The sequence below is a fragment of the Indicator indicator genome, chromosome 26, assembly GCF_027791375.1.
Source record: "Indicator indicator isolate 239-I01 chromosome 26, UM_Iind_1.1, whole genome shotgun sequence".
Classification (NCBI taxonomy): domain Eukaryota; kingdom Metazoa; phylum Chordata; class Aves; order Piciformes; family Indicatoridae; genus Indicator; species Indicator indicator.
In genome coordinates, this window is record NC_072035.1 from 8083192 (window position 1) to 8099951 (window position 16760).

At 39.0% G+C, this 16760-nt stretch overlaps 1 protein-coding gene across 1 annotated transcript in view; it reads right to left on the minus strand.

The window, feature by feature from the left end:
- Nucleotides 1-16760, minus strand: part of DNAH10 (dynein axonemal heavy chain 10) — a 57122-nt gene that overhangs the window by 27199 nt on the left and 13163 nt on the right. Inside the window, exons 16-43 of the mRNA XM_054392909.1 lie at nt 16413-16574; nt 15565-15772; nt 14411-14567; nt 12781-13257; nt 12470-12628; nt 12038-12154; nt 11859-11961; nt 11463-11641; nt 10599-10810; nt 10136-10292; nt 9497-9730; nt 9269-9391; nt 8259-8492; nt 7498-7721; nt 6580-6849; nt 6302-6485; nt 5886-6020; nt 5332-5484; nt 4606-4794; nt 4362-4508; nt 3318-3509; nt 3045-3163; nt 2717-2875; nt 2288-2423; nt 2000-2122; nt 1354-1488; nt 855-1068; nt 288-407 (exon numbers count right to left, since the gene is read on the minus strand). Coding sequence (XP_054248884.1) covers nt 288-407; nt 855-1068; nt 1354-1488; nt 2000-2122; nt 2288-2423; nt 2717-2875; nt 3045-3163; nt 3318-3509; nt 4362-4508; nt 4606-4794; nt 5332-5484; nt 5886-6020; nt 6302-6485; nt 6580-6849; nt 7498-7721; nt 8259-8492; nt 9269-9391; nt 9497-9730; nt 10136-10292; nt 10599-10810; nt 11463-11641; nt 11859-11961; nt 12038-12154; nt 12470-12628; nt 12781-13257; nt 14411-14567; nt 15565-15772; nt 16413-16574 — 5022 coding nt within the window. The remainder of the gene's footprint in view (nt 1-287; nt 408-854; nt 1069-1353; nt 1489-1999; nt 2123-2287; nt 2424-2716; nt 2876-3044; nt 3164-3317; nt 3510-4361; nt 4509-4605; nt 4795-5331; nt 5485-5885; nt 6021-6301; nt 6486-6579; nt 6850-7497; nt 7722-8258; nt 8493-9268; nt 9392-9496; nt 9731-10135; nt 10293-10598; nt 10811-11462; nt 11642-11858; nt 11962-12037; nt 12155-12469; nt 12629-12780; nt 13258-14410; nt 14568-15564; nt 15773-16412; nt 16575-16760) is intronic.

Consider the following 16760-nt stretch of genomic DNA (forward strand, 5'->3'; position numbering starts at 1 on the left):
CTGGCTTGTAAAAGGCACTGTTAGCTCCAATAAGCCTTATTATCTGAAACAAGCTTTTCATCCCTTCCCCATTTCTTTATTACACAGTGCTATAACTCAACTCTACTGCTGCTAAATGATGATGACAAGAACATTAAAGAAATTGATTTGTGCCATCACAAGAAACTGAACCTGTGTAGATGACCTTTGGTACAGAAAAAGATTGTCTCGTTCTAGGTGCCATGCACTCAGTGGTGGCACATTATAAATTAAAGGCATATCATCACTGTATTTTCTCTCACACTCACCTAGAATGTCAAGAAATTTCACTTGAGGTTTATGAATATATTCAGGAACAAGTTTCATCCAAGGCACCCACTTTTTTTGAAATCCATCAAAATGGAAGTCATACAAAGTTGGCAGCTGACCTGCAAATCATTAAGCAATAGGAGGTTTTTTAGGACATTGAAATATTTCAGAAGAAAATAATTTGAGCTGAAAGAGAAGGGTAAGATTCTAGACCAAGCTGGGCAACACTCTGTTCTGTTTACTTGTCATTTAACCCACTAAGACATGCACCAAAATTCTCAGTCCAGCACTTAGATCACATTACTGCTTCTTAAGCACCTTCCACTGGCTTTCCCTTCATGTTTTATTTTTGCTTTCACTGTTTATCTCTTCAGCTTGGCATAGACAAGTACTGTTCTGAGAGGGTAGACCAGTCATCTACCATCAGTATCTCTACATAGTTTTCAGTGATAGTCCTTCAGAGACTATCATTGTGCTATCAAGGAAACTAACACTTTTCTTCATGGAAACTAACACTTTTCTAATACAATCAATGTCATTCAGACTAAATCATGACAAGATCCTACCTGGCAGCTCCCCTGGCTTAGCCAGGACATTGTCATCTCGCACAACAGACATGCAGGAAATACGTTTAACATGTTCATCAAATTTAATTCTCCCAGCATCCAGAAGAGCAGCACCTAAGGAGGAATATAAAGCTTCCAAGAAAAAACACTCCAGAACATCAGGATAATCAGGCTGAACAACCAGAGCTTCCAGCATCACGGTCAACTGCACCACCTGTTTCAAAACAAAACAAAGCTGTAAACAGAATTGCCATGAAAACACTTAACATGTTTCAGGTGTTTAAGTGTCTGCTTATCTTTTCACCTTACAGGTGTAGCTACTAACACAGTAAAGGAACATTGTTAGGAACTGTTTCTTTTGACTCTTGGTGCTCATCACTAGCAAACTGAGGTTTCAGCACAGATATTCCTGTGCTTTCTTTGGGAGGATTTTACTCTCTCCATCATTCTATTTCTCTTTTTACATAATTTTTTTCAACATTTATTCTCTGTTCCTTACCATATTTAAATCTGATTGAGGAATAATGGTCTTCAGCCTTTCTCCATGGCTGCCATCTGTAATTCCCTCTACAATCATATCAATAAGGGAGGGCACATATTTTTCAAAAAGACGATTCAATTCGGTTCTCTCTTGCTGAGGAACAAAAAGGACAATAATTCAGCTCACAGAAACCTGGAAAGCCAATTTGTAAAAGCAGAGCTTTCCATCAATAGCTGGCTGACCAAGTATGATTTTTCTTGAAGGAATCACTTCTACCAAAGACAAGGTACAGTCACATGAAGGAATGTGAGACTGCATGGGTTGAGTTCTCAGAAGGTGAGGATCTGCATTGCTCAAGTGCTAGCAACTAAGATGTCTTACTTCTGCTCCCTGTGGTCCGGAGCTTTTAATTTAAATTTAAGTAAGGATCTAAGCAATCTCACTGTTAGCTCAGGAGATGAGGTAAACTGATTTCTTGGTTCTTCAGTTCTCAGAAACAGCCAGAGTTAGAAAAGCTGGGAACTCTCTTTAGCCCTCTGCTGCAGGCCTAGTGATTAGAATTGCTGTCAGAAATTGAGACTGCTTTTACAAAGTTGGGGGGGTTCTACAGCTGTCTACAGTTCAGCATTTAATATACTCTCTGAACAAGTGCAGAAATTCCCACCTCACTTTCTCTTCCTTTGATCCACTTTTCCCAGGAGGGCTTATACCTCAAATTTTTAGGATCTACAAAGACCATTCCACAGCGGGATACCGTGGCAGGAGATGCATACTGTAAGTCACCAACCTATCAGATAAGCATACAAGATAAGCATACAAGATAAGCATACAAGACGATCATACGCTTAAACAAAGAACAGACCCAGTCACTGGTTTTCAGGTTACTAGACCCATCTGTACCTAACCCTTCCCAGATATTAAATCACCATTCACAGTTTAACTCATTACTTACCTCAAACAACAAAGCACAGTGAGATTGAAGTCTAATCCGCTCACCGTTTGCCAGGGTCAATAACCTGTTGTCATCCATGACAGAATTCATGTTCTCAACCCAGAGAGCATCCACATCTCCATCAAACAGAATGTACCTGTGGATATAGGAGCCAGAGGGCACTGACTACCATCTGATTTTTCCTAACATATTTAAGAATTCAGATGTTAGCCCAGGTGTTTTGAATCCTCCCATTCATTTCTGATAATTGCATACTTTCCATCCATCTCACAGAGGCTGGAAACTCACAGAAGACATAAAGACCCTTAGACATTTTCTATTTATTTAGTATTTGGGTTTTTTAATAGCTCAGTATTAAATATTTTTTAAAAAAACATTGATGTAAAACTCAGTATCTAAAAATAATCAGAAAGATTTCTAGCTGTCTACCTTCTCTCTTTTTTGTCAGTAGGCCTGTTGATCTCCCGAAAAATGTTTGACAGAACTCCATCTGTCCAGTCTCGTGTGATAGGGTCAAGGATCCCATACAGCTCAATCACACTCATAGCTTTAGGGTTCATTGTGTAAAGCTTAGTCAATAATCCCAGCCTAGAGATAGAACAAGAAAAGCAATATTAAAATGACAAAATGACATCCCATATTATAACCCAAACAAATATTGTGGTCAACTATTGATTTTTCATGACTGCATGGGGCTGAATAATGCAGCCTGTGCCCTTTTACAACCTGATTTCCATATATCAAACTCTGTACTCACTTGCTTTGGGCCTGGCACAAAGCATTAATGACAACTGACTTGCCACCTCCAGTAGGTCCAACTACCATTGTGGTGTGTCGAGTTAGCATGGTCTCATACAGCTGAACTACTTTATCCACCTGAAAAGTAAATATTAATTCAATACACTGCTGCCCATAGTTCTGCTGTGGAGAAGCAGAAACTAAACTAAGCTTTCCTGGAGACACTCCAGAGTGCAGCAAAGCCTGCCCAGCCTAATGTTTACAACACTCAAGCTAGTAACATTTTTTATACCTGGTCTGGTAAAACAACATAACCCCCTTCTTCCAGCACTTGTTCTACAGCATCATTAAAGTTAGGGTAGCGGACTCGAGGGCAATCCAGGCCAGGAAACAGGTCAGAAATTAGGCCAAGGAAGAGAGGTACATCTTCAAACACAAATTTAGGAAGATTCATATCTCGTAGAGCTCTCATCAGTACAACTTCCTAGACAAAACACAGCAGAATCAATCTTTACCAAATATCTAACCAATTATCTAATATGTAGCAACTTCAAACACTCTAAAAACTATTGCCTGATTACATTAGTGCAGCTTTGAGAATGTTGGCATCAGTCAGTAGTAGAAACAAAAGTTATTTCGTAAGAACTAAGCAGACCAATAGCAAAGTATAATACACTGCCTTTTTCTACCATATTAACCAAACACCAGATGGCCAGAGTGGCCCACATCACAGCTGATATTAAAATAACCAACTGTTTTATGTACATATCCAGGTTCTGTAGTCCCCCTGAGAACATCATTTAGACCGTAGCTTTCTGCCAACCTGCAATGTGCATCTGTACATAACCTTGTATGAGAGGTCCCCTCAGCTGTCTCCAAGTCTTTAGGAAGAAATTCGAAAGAAAATTTCCCTAAGCAACTGGGTATCAGAACTGTACATATAGAAATAAAAACTAGGTGTAAATGAAAGCCATAGAAAGCAATGCAATACTGAAAAAGTTCCATTTATAAGTTTACTACATGAGCTACGCAATTGCACAACTGGAGCACTCACTGCTCAAAAAAACACTTTCATTATTCATCCAGAGACATTCATCTGGCTGCTTGCATTCTAGACTTAAAAAGAAGTAGAATACTTCATTTTCTACAGATTTCCCTGCTTTAACTCTAGTTCTGAAGGTAACCTGCTGGCAGAGGGCAAGATGATACTGAGTGAGAGTAAGTGAGATAAGACAAGTAACATAAATGCTCCTATTTTCAACACAGACAAGCTGCAGCAGATGTGTAAACACATCCTCTTCCTAATGAAATAGATGTAACAAAATATTAAATCTACCTCAGTGAGGTCTGGTGATCCCCTTTTCAGTTCTCCAGCCATCACCAACACTGATTTAAGAGCTCGCAGTCCAAAATCATAATGATGTTGCTTAGAAAGCTGTTCCTTTGCCAGCTTGTATAGCACTGTCATCTTTTTTGCAAGGACCTATTTGAGATTTTAAGTTCGAGAAGCACAAATGTGTAAGTCACAGCCAAACACTGCCCTACATACGTGGGTATGGGTAGCAATAAAATTTTCTTACCTTTGCCATAAGGAACCCTTCAGAAAACAGCATGATTTCACAGATTTGCTGAAGATCTGGTACAATAACAACCACAGGCCTGAACAAAGCTTTTACAGACTCAGGGAGCTCAGTACGGCCAGCATAACCAGGATTCATTGTGATAAAAATGGCCATTCGGCTGTCAAGGGCAATTTCCTGTCCTTCAAACTAAAGATTTAAGGAAATGTTAGAACAATGTGACTTTGGAATGCTCAAACAGAAACACAGCAATACTGGGGCACCTGCTGAGGACAACATGTTAAAATATTTACCTTTAGATAGTCATTTAGATACATTCATCCCACTGTTTGTATCTTCTCACTGTATCTTGCACATAAACATCAAAACATTTCACATTTCTCCATCACATTTTCTGTTTGAGGGTTTTGAATTCCAATAAACATCAGTAAACAAAGCCTCATAATCCACATCAATTTGCTCTTCTCCCTAATTACTGCTACAATATTATCCCATTTATTTACTATTATCCTGTATAGCTTACTTTTATCTCACTTCATAAAGGAAGAACCTAGCAAATCAGCAAGGATCTAACATCTCTGAGAGCAGATTATCTGGAGATTGAAATGCCCAGCACAAATGAGTTACAGAAGAGGCAGCCTTTTGATCTAATGAAGGGGTCTGACCCTGAACCAGCCTCAAAAACAAGATCAACTTTCACAATTACTCTTCATGTTTAATATTTACCTGAAATCTTTTGACATGATTCATTAAAGCTTTTCGAATAGTCTGAATCTGAGAAGAAATGACTGAAAGCACAGAAGCATCGATACGATTGAACTCATCAAAGCATCCCCATGCTCCACACTGGGCAAGACCAGACAAGATTTTACCAACTGCCTAAATAAGAACAACAAGAAAAACATCTCAGCAATGAATATATAAAACATTCAGTGTCAGCAAATTTTGGAGTATGCTAAAACTCTTAATGACTGGGTAAAACTTCTGGATATTTTACATATGCAGGAGATAGCAATCTGTCATGAGGTCTTGCAATAATTACTTTCGAAGTACAGATTGCCTATGATGAGCTTAAACATATCATCTAGTCATTGCTCTCCCACTTGAAAGCACCTGAAATTCCTTCAGGAATCTATTCTACATAGCCATTTTTACTACATTTCATTATTAATTAGCATGGAAGGTACTTATGCAGAAGTTCAGAATATGTCCTTATCCTGGAAAGTAAAAAAGAGCAGTAACTGGTACTTTATGAGACAACACCAATCTTTAACTCTTACTTTGAAGTCCATGCCTTCTCCACAGTTTGTCACTACACACAGCAAGCCCAGGGCTTTGGCCAGATCCTTAGTTGTTTCTGTTTTTCCTGTACCTGCTGGCCCTGCTGGTGCCCCTCCAAGAAACATTGATAAAGCCTTTGGAGACAGACCAAAAAGCAAAACAAAGCTTGGATTACATAGGTTGGTAGCAAAATTACAAATGAACCTTCAGGTATAAAAATCTTTAAATCGTATCTGTGAATGCATTCTATATTATCTTTGAGGCAAACAGGTTAGAAGGATATCACAACTGATCAAACACATTAGCCTTCACATTGGCATCTAGGAGATAATAGGAAGTGGCAATCAAACAGTTATGTGATTGCCCAGAAGTGTGTTTTAAAAGGGTTTGTTAATAAAAATCTCCTTAAGCATACTTGTGTGAGCGTGAGGTAAATGCGGTCAGTGAGCGGGGTGATCACCAGCCGTCCGTTCAGCCCCATGTACTCATAGCCATAGTCAAAGGTGCCGGTGCACTGCCGCACGCTCAGATCATCAGGCTCCCGCACCCAGTAGAAACGCAGCTGGCTCTCCCACTCAAACTCCTGAGCCTGCAGAATGCTGCACGAGAAAAACTTGCTCCCATGAGGTAAAAGCATGGAAATGCACTCTCTGAATTTGATATTTTCTCAGTAGGTTGTGGGGGGGTGGTTACCTGTCTCTTACAAACGTATCAACAATGTCTCTGGCATGAACATCAATAATGAGAACAGTGTTGTACTTCTTCCTGTCGTTTTTGCTCAAAGGCATTGCAATGCGGGTAACCAGCTCATCGATCTGCTTGTGCATTTTTTTAGCATAAAGTTTCATTGCCTGTTTTTCTCCCTTCTTCACTTTCCGAAAGACGTCCTCTACCTGCCAAGTCCACCACAACTGATTAGCAGCCAGCACCATCATGCCTTGATAGAGTAACATCCAGTCAACTCTATGGGAAATGCAGTGAGAGAGTCTGAATTACTGTTTATTCTATGAGGAAGGGGAAGGGGAAGGGGAAGGGGAAGGGGAAGGGGAAGGGGAAAGGGGAAGGGAAGGGAAGGGGAGAAGGGGAAGGGGAAGGGGAAGGGAAGAAGGGGAAGGGAAAGGGAAAGGGAAAGGGAAAGGGAAAGGGAAAAGGGAAAGGGAAAGGGAAAGGGAAAGGGAAAGGGAAAGGGAAAGGGAAAGGGAAAGGGAAAGGAAGGAAGGGGAAAGGGGAAAGGGGAAGGGGAAGGGAAGGAAGGGAAAGGGAAAGGGAAAGGGAAAGGGAAAGGGAAAGGGAAAGGGAAAGGGAAAGGGAAAGAGGAGAGGAAAGGGGAAGGGGAAGGGAAAGGGGAAGGAAAAAAGTCACTGAGAAAAACGTACTGTGTACACACAGTAGAAACAGAAACTCAAGAAGTGGGAAATTAGAAGTGATAGGTAACACACTTTTTCTGGTCAGTTAAATACTGTATATGCATGTATTCATATTCTTCTGCATATAGAAATACAGGCTAAATTGTGCAAACATTTTTAAATTAAATCTTTATTTTCCTCCATTGCTACAGGCTCACAAGAACATACAAGGTATTTCTGTTATGCTTGACAGTGATTGTTTCACCTGCTTCTGTCTTCACAGTATCGAAAAATAGCTTCCTTGGTAAGGAGTCTGTTTGTGCGTCTCATTTCTTCTAGAACTGCTGTCATCCAATTCTCTACTCTGCCTTTGGCAGATACAGCCTGTCGGAACTCCATCACTTCCCCCTCAGCTGAAATCATGGCTGTAGCAATTTTCTCATCACCATCACCATCTTGAAACCTCAGGGAGGCTATGTTATCATACATCTGTAATGCACCAACGAAGAAATGCACCAGCATTTTAGAAACAAAGCTTCAAAGATATAATGAGTATCTAGCCCCCGTTTAATCCTGAAAGGACATTTCCATGGACTCCAAAGAAAAATGGATGTGACTTCAAGAAATCAAATACAAATGCTGATAAACAGCTCAGCAGCCAACTGCAAAGCAAGCAGGCAAATGATCTGGACCAAATGACACTGTTTTTTTTTTTTTTTTTTCAGAAAATAAAGATCTATCAGGAGCTACAAGAAGGCTCTTTAATGATTGATTATTCTGGTGTATCTTGAATGTTCCTCTGCCAGCGCACCTCTACCTTAACTCCTTCTGGCCAGTGTGAAACCCAGGAGAGAGTATTGTTCAGATATGATTTGATAGTTCAGAAGTTTCTTCAAGATACTTCCAAGATGCTCTTTGTATATGATAAATATTAGCATATCCTTAATAGTATGTACAGTGTAGCCTGTTAAACTTTTGTAAAGCACCTAAAAGCACAAGGCACTGTGGAAAGCCAGACATTGTTACCTTTATCATGTGTTCTTGGACACAAAGTGGGTCACCACTGCCAAGGATACTAAGCAACTCCTCATCAGATATAAAGAAAAATCTTGGGAAAGCATTTCGCTTGGAGTCCAAATAATCATTCAAGCTTTTCTGACATTTCTCCAGCACATCATTTATATGATGCAGGTCTGACAGACGATTTGGGGCTTCACAGGATTTTTTTATTGTTGGTTCTTTTACAGTTTCATCCATAATCTACACAGGGAAAAACAGAAAGTTTAGGAAATATTGAAAATCAATGGATTATACTGAATTATTTTCAACTAGTAACCAAAGCACACATGCAGCACAAGCAGTATGGGTTCTTAGAGAAGTGAATTAGAGTTTTAAATATGGTTTCCTGTTGCTGCAGTGCTACATGAAGACACCATGCTTGAAAAGCTGAGAGCATGGAGATAATGCTGTAAAAGCAAGCGTAATCAAGTCAAGCCTGTATCCCAAGACTTACAAGCATAAGAATATACACAGCTTTGCTCCTGTATACACTGGTACTTCAAGCGAAGGACAAACAGCATTTCAGAATCACAGTACAACCTCAGTTTTGCAGACAGGAAAAGAAAAGTGATCCATAATCATACTGGCAATATGTGTTCAGCATGGGAACAGTGGCTTTATACCAGGAAGGCCTTTTTAGCATGGATGTAGGTCCTTGAGCTATAGAAATATGTAAGTTTGTTATTATCATAGTGAAGGTAAAAAGCTGTGTCTGATGAAAGGAAAAAGGGATTCTGCCTGTCCAGTACTGCCAGCCAAGGATCTGTCCAGATTAGCTAAATCAAGACAAGTCCTTCAGGTATGACAAATGTGAAGTAAAACACCAGAGTTCCTGAGTTTCCCAATGTCATACCCCATTCAGTGTAACATACCATTCTCAGTTTTATAAACAGCACAGAAAAGTACAGCTAACTATGAAACTGGAAGCAAAATGCACTAAATGATTATGCTGTCCACAAGTCAAGTCAGTTACTTGCCTTTTTAAACATCCTGTCTACACTGTCAAATATTTTGGCTTCCTCTGGAAGCTGTGATCTGATATCTCCACCAATAAAGATGCTCTCCAGGTACATCCATTTTCTCTGAACCACCATCCAGATCTAAGACACAAATGTTACCATCAGAGAAACAAAAAAAGCTATAAGAGAAATCTCTGATTATAAATATTAAACATTAATTATTTAGTCCAGCACTTTCCTCCCTACCTCAATTACTTCACCAATCAATGACAGAGTTTTTTCCCAGCAGTGAACAGTTGAAATGAAAGGACCCACAAATCGGCTGCCCAAAACACTCTGAAGATTGGCATTGTTGTCATCAAGAATCTCTATAATTTCATCTACAGGTCCCAGAATAAAGCCTCGCTTCTCAGTGCCTTTGAAGTATATTTGTACAGTGAATTTCAGGTGTTCCCAAGTTTCTGCTATTTCCTTCACACCCTGCATGTGAGCATAAAAAGATGCATGTTGCAGTCTTTGAATACCAGAGAACTATAATCTTAGCATAAAATTATATCAATTCAGCAAAAGTTTTGCACAGATTTTCTAACTCTGGTTTATAAAGCATGTATTTCAAACTATCATGATGGAAACAGAAGGGATCTTTCTTCAGATCGTCTTTCACAGACCAGACTTGCTTGTAATAACAGGTATCCAATATGCTACTGCCAAAGTCAAGATAGGATTTTGTGCCATGTGTTAGCTGGTTAACAGCACTATTCATCTCAGTTGCCATCAGTTACACCATGGCAGATCCCTGAAGATTGGCTGTCGTACCAACGTAAAAATCTCATCTAGAACATAGACTGCTGTCATCTATGGTTTTATTACAACTTTTCACATTACCTTCTCAATGCTAAGTTCCTTAACAGCTTTTCCAACTATTTCACTGATAACATCTGAGTGTCTGTGAAGTTCCATAGCAAACATATTCTCCAAAGTGAACGTTTCTGTTGTCATTTCAAAACTCGTCCCTGTTTTCTCCATAAGGTCTTGCCAATGCCTGTTATAAATTGACATATCAACAATTGTACCAATCACCATGGTACAGTAAAAATGAAAACAACTGTAATTTCAGATGTAATCATGAAACCACGTTTGGAGTGCTACTGTCTAAACAAGCACTAATGTTTTGAATACATGAAGTATCCCAGCCATCATAGTAACCTTGCATTATACAAGTTCATCAAGTGGAAAGGGAAGTTTCAAGCTGCAGGAGATGGTGTGATCCCGGTAACTGAAATTAAGAGTTTTAACAAAATAAACAACATCTTGTGTATATAGAAAGTGGATTTAAATCAAAGCAAACCTTTCTCGTAAAGCTTCATTTTTCAAATCAAGCAACAAAGGAATGGACTCTCGGAATGCCTTCATTTTTCTTTCTAATTGAAAGGCCACTGGCATACTGCGTACTTGTTTGGGCAGCTTTCGAAGGGCTTTAAGAAATCCTTCAATTCCTTCCTGAAGAATCTGGACATTGAGGTTTATCCAGAGTGTCTGAGACCATTCCTTTTTAGCTGCCTGGGAACAAGGTCATCAAGAGGAAAAAAAATGGTATTTCCTTTTAGTTCTGAACAACAGTGAAAAAATCTTTCCACTACAGTGGGATCTAAAGACCACAGCCAGGGTGCAGAAGTAATTGTATTAACATTTACAAACAGACAAAAACATGTCCAAGAGAGATTCATAGCCAAACAAAAATAGTCATATAAGAAATAATCAAAATAAAATGCAGAGACCAGGCAAAGCATCCCTAAGAGCATATCTTACAGGGAATTTTCATTTTGTAATTAAATTCATTAAAAAATAGTTAACATCCACTAAAGCCTTAAATACCCATTGTCATCTGTACATACATGATATTCAAAAGTAGTTCCACTGAACAGGAGACTCGTTCAGTAAAATGCCACGCAATAATTATTAGGGAAGAGAAAAGGTCTGCTCCTCTCTGGTAAGAGTACATGGTTGGTCCACTATGGAGGCACCGTTAATCCTGATGTAATATCACTAAAATCATTCCATGGTGATGGTCAGTTTCAGGTCACAGCTTACTTTATGTAAAAGCTTATAACAGAGCTGATAGTAACTAGAGGACAATGCAGCCTCCTCTTCTCTCCCCCACCTCTGCTCTATGTGTGTGCATGTGTCTGTGTAAAAACAGTGCAGGACTTACTCTTTGTAACTCATAAATTTCATAGATCTGCTTCAGACCTTTCATATCATTCTGTGCTTTCATTAAATCAGGGTACAGTGTAACTGGCAAGTCAAAAAGTTTCTCAACACTGCTGAGTTCCTGACGATATTTTTCCAGCTTTTCCACTTCTTTCTCAAAAATGGCCATGAGTTCCAGTCCTGGGAAAGCAAAGGAAGTTTTCTAGGCAAACAGTTCCAGGGATCGTGGGAAATAAATAACACAATATTTGCATACAGTCCAGAGAAGTTACAGCACTAAAAATGTCACATTTGTGGTTGATCAGTTTGTATGTTAATAAGGAAAGCACAGTTTTATTGTTTTCGATAAAATTCACAGATCTGTCCAAAGATTAATATTTTAAAGGCATCACTTTACCTCTGTCAAGATCTTCTCCAACAGAACCAGGTCCCTCAGTCATGAACTTATGGAAGAAACCTTCTATCTCTTTGCTGTAGTCCTCAATCTGCTGCTGTGTAACCTGAAGAGAACAATGTTTAAATTTTTTCTTTTCCTTTCCATTTCTATTTTTTCCCAATATTAATTACAAGTATTACCTTTGTGAATGATCTTTTTATGCCTCCAAGGTTGTGATCAACTTCTGATGCTTCAAAGAAGAGAGTCTCCCATTTTTCCTTAATCTTGTTGGCCCTCTCTTGCTCTTCTTCAGCTACCTAAACCGAAACAAGTAACATCTCTCATGAGAAATAATTAGTCACAAGAAAGCAAGGAATATGTGCTCACATTATAAATTTGTAAAGCACAAAACCAGCATCAAAGCGATCTGAGTCAGATTTAAACATATGCCCATTTTAAAGTGAAGATCCTGTTCTGAGCAGGGGTTGGAATTAGACAATTTTCAGACATTCCTTCTAGTCTCAACAATACAGTGATTCTGTGAAAAGTCTTCAAAGGAAAGCATTTATTCATACACCTGAGGCATTTGTGACCCTGCCTCAAATCTAAGATGTTTTATGAGATGCACTTACTGAAACATTGTACATTGCAAGAGTTCGGTATCTCTCCCAGATGTCCAAATATTTCAGTTCCACTTCGAAGGACATGCCTCTGATCTCTGCAATTGTGCCAAGGACAGTTCTGAGATCTTCCAGGGAATCAGGAGGCTTCTTAAGACTCTGTGATAATCTCTGTAATAAGTAAAAATAATTTCTAGATGCCACATTGACAAAGTAATTAAGCAGAATTATAATGATGAGTCAAACACAAAACACAAATGAAAAACATGAAGATTCATATTCTATCTTTGTGATAAAGACAAAAACAAACAGAAAACACCTACCTCAATTTCCTCCTGAAGACTGATGAGTTCTTCTTTTGCAGACTCATTAAGCACCTTTCCAAGTGAAATCACCCAGCCTTGAACATTCTCCTGTACTGTGCAGGCTAAAGAAGCCAGATGAAGCCTGATAAATTGCTCATCTTTAATCAAGGGCTCTTGAGTCACTTCCTGAGCCACCTTCCTATAGCGCTGAAACTCATCATCAAAGGTGACAAAAGAAGGCTTCTCTACAGCAAACCTCTCCATGACTACGACTTTGTCTGTTTTCCACAGCAGGTTGTACCTCTGCCACTGGTTCAAATACTTGTGGAGAGAAGTCAAGACTTCATGGACATTCTGAATGATGAGAGTAGCCTGTTCAATTATCAGAGGGTTCTGGAGGACATCACTGTAAAAGCTGAAAATGAAAACTTCATCTTCCTTGACATGCTGAGGAGGGCATTCAATACATGTCCCATGCATCCATCGTACAAAATGCTAGAGTTTTCAAGAGAGGGTTGATAAATGGTTACTTTGTAGAGTTATTTTAGTCAACTCATTCTTAAAATCATAGAACTAGTTAGGTTGGAAAAGACCTTTAAGATCATTGAGTCCAACTGTTAGCCCAACACTGACAGGTAACCACTAAACCATGTCCCCCAGCAACACTTCTACATGTTTTTTAAGTCCCTTCAGAGATAGGGATGTCACCACTTCCCTAGGCAACCTGTTCCAGGGTTTGACAACCCTTTCAGAGAAGAAATTCACCATTACTGAAGAGACTATGTAGAAAGTGGTGTGAACGATTTCTCAAATCAGTTGTTTTTCTCACAGCAAGAAAAGAGGTTACATTTTCCCATAAATTTGAGAGTTAACTTCATCCTAACAAAACCTTTCCATGCATTACTTAGTCACTTTTAAAACTGCTGCTGAGCAACAATATGGCACAACACAGAAATAGGTGTGAGATGGAACAGGCTGGATGCAGCAATGGAGCCAAACAGCAAATCTGAGTCTAGGAAGCACAATTAATACAAATTTATTCATTTCACGTGACACCTGGGATCACTTCTCCATCATCACAGGGCAGGAATAGTGCCACAATATTTGGCTGGGAAGCAGATCAGCATGAGCATATTTATGCAGGGAAATTTTGCTACATCTTTCTTAGTGAGCTAGGCTTTTTTTTTTTCTGTAAACCCACTGTCCTGGATGTGGTTTCTTCAACTGTTTTTCTGCTGCTTTTGAGGAGAGGCAGAATATAGATAAGGCTACTCACATTACTTATTCCACCAGCTCATTCATAAACAGAAAGCAACATCTGCAGTGCAATCTGAAAAGCATTTCCTTCTGATTTATGCTGACTTACAGAACCAAATCATGTCCCTACACTGGCAAAACTGCTGAGAAATAACAAATAATTTTGCCTGAGTAAAAATCACATGAAGATTTATGACAATTTTTTTCTGTTGTCATCAGTTTTTAAAATTAGGACAGTCTGTAAAATTAGAACAATGTACTGGATATTGATTCTGAGATAAAACAATATGAATCTTCTCTTTGACATTTGTGCTTGCCCAAACTGAAGAACGATCAATTAATTATAATCACAAGAAACTCTGGCAACAAGTAAATCTTTATCAAAAATCACCTTAGTGATCTCTACACAGTCTACGATACATTGTGCCGTCATGTCATCAATCTCACTGGCATTAGGTTGCAAGATTAGCTCAGGAGCAGATAAAATAGCTTCTATTTGGAACAGTGGCACATGTGCAAGAATAGCTTCATTAAAAGCCTGCAAATTCCTGGGAAAGAAAAAAATTGTTGTCAAAGATCATGATACTCAGGTACTTCCCCGCACAGAAATGCCCAACAGAGACTGTAATTATCAGGTATGTGCTAGATCTGTCTGAAGTCAGTTACCACAGATTTCAGCTGGAAACACTGATGTGTATCAGAGTGAAAATGTCCCACTAATGCTGATTTAATGCAAATGCTGAACTAGCTAAGAAGAAGCTACTTGAAGGAATGAAGGGGGATACCCTGGTGCAAAAGCACCCTGAGGCTATGGTCAACTCCACTGCAAGAGCACAGCAAGAGCAAGAAAGCACAGTGAAGTCAGGTGAGCAGGGACCAGATCATATATAAAATCACGAAGAGATGGATGGGAAGATTTCATAACCCCACAATGCTCTATTCTAATCATATCTTGCTTACAATGTAAGTCATTATAATATCTTGCTACAGGAACCTCTTTGGCCACAGCTGCTGCAGAACAGGTCAAGTGAAATCCAGCAAACCTTTATTCTTGTATTGGTGTCCCCTGAATCACAGGGATGCATCAGGCCACAAACATCAATTTCTCAAAAATGTATTCTTCAGTAAAACAAAACCGATTTCAAAAATAAACCAGAGATACACAACTACCCACACTGCAGAAAACATATCTTGATCTTCTCTTCTGCTAACAACATGCTAATATCCATTTTCTTAGAATTTGGGGTTCTCCTGTGCCTTTTTATCAGTTCTCCATTCTTCACAGGAAAAAAAAGGAGGGGAGGGGAGGGGAGGGAGGGGAGGGGAGGGGAGGGGAGGGGAGGGGAGGGGAGGGGAGGGGAGGGGAGGGGAGGGGAGGGGAGGGGAGGGGAGTGGAGAGGGCGGGAAGGAAGAAATATACAACTTCACAAATACAAATCTGTCTCAAACTGCAAATCACTGAGGCATTCAAACAGATTATAGTATACATTCTGAAAACTTGACAACGAAAACCTGAATATCCATTAAAGCAAACAATTGACTTACTTCACAATTAACTCTGTCAACACCTGATAAATCCTTTTTTCCCAGTATGCATAATAGGAAGCTAATTTTGGAGATTTGCCACTATTCGTATTGGCAACTCGTCTTTCCACTTTTATTAGCAATTGTGAAATAGCAGAATAATTTCTAACCATCTGTGCCACATCTTTTGCTCTTTCACACTTAACATACTCGAAAAATTCTTTCACTTCTGCAAAAGATACAAAAAATAACATCATTAACTGCAAAAGACCTAAGAGATCTGCATACTGGAATAATTAGCTGGGCTTTGTTTGTAACCATGAAATTGATCTTGAGTAATGATAAAATATATCTTGAGTTATTAATGTTTCATTTATTTATAACTCAGCTCTCTGATTTTATATGGATTCAATTATTTAATGGCAACCATTAGATGTGAAAGTAACCCTTTCAAGCTGACAAAGAGTTAAAAGAAATTTAATCCAGCATCTGCTCAAGTGACAGGGAAACCTGGGAGACAGTCACCTCACTGCAATGTCTGGCTGAGGAAACCAGTTCAGTTCAGACAGCCCAGAAGAGAGCTGACACTCCATGCAGATTGAAGCTCTAAGACTACACTACCACATACAGGAAGGTTAAGGAAATCAGAGGAAAGCTAGGGGGGGAAGTAATCAAAAGTAAGGTAGACAGAAGTCAAACGATTGTATACTCATCTTTATGTTTCTCCTATTGACACCATCAGCTTTAGGGTACTGCTACACCATGAAGTACTACCACAACTAGTGATGGCAACAGTTAACAGGGTTGATCTTAATGACAGAGCAAAATAAAACATCACAAAGCTTGCAAATGAAAATATAAAGACTTACTAGGAAGTTCACCATTTTTTGGAAGTGGAAACTTAAAGAGATTTGCTGATTCAATAAAGTGAAGTTTTTTGCTTATGTCTTCAGAATTATGATGAATATGATGGACAAGAAATTCAAACTTCTTGACAGCTTCTGTACTTCGGATGATAAAGTTACCAATACCTTGAAATAAATCACAATCATTTGGGGTTTTTCTTTTAAAAAATATTTCACCAATGCATCAAAATTGCCACACCACATGTGTTTTATCTATGAGAAAGAAATGATATTCTCTAAAATAATAGACTATTTCTCACTTAATCCTTTATTTAGCTCTCTTACAGCTCTTACATGGGTCTCTGTCCATGT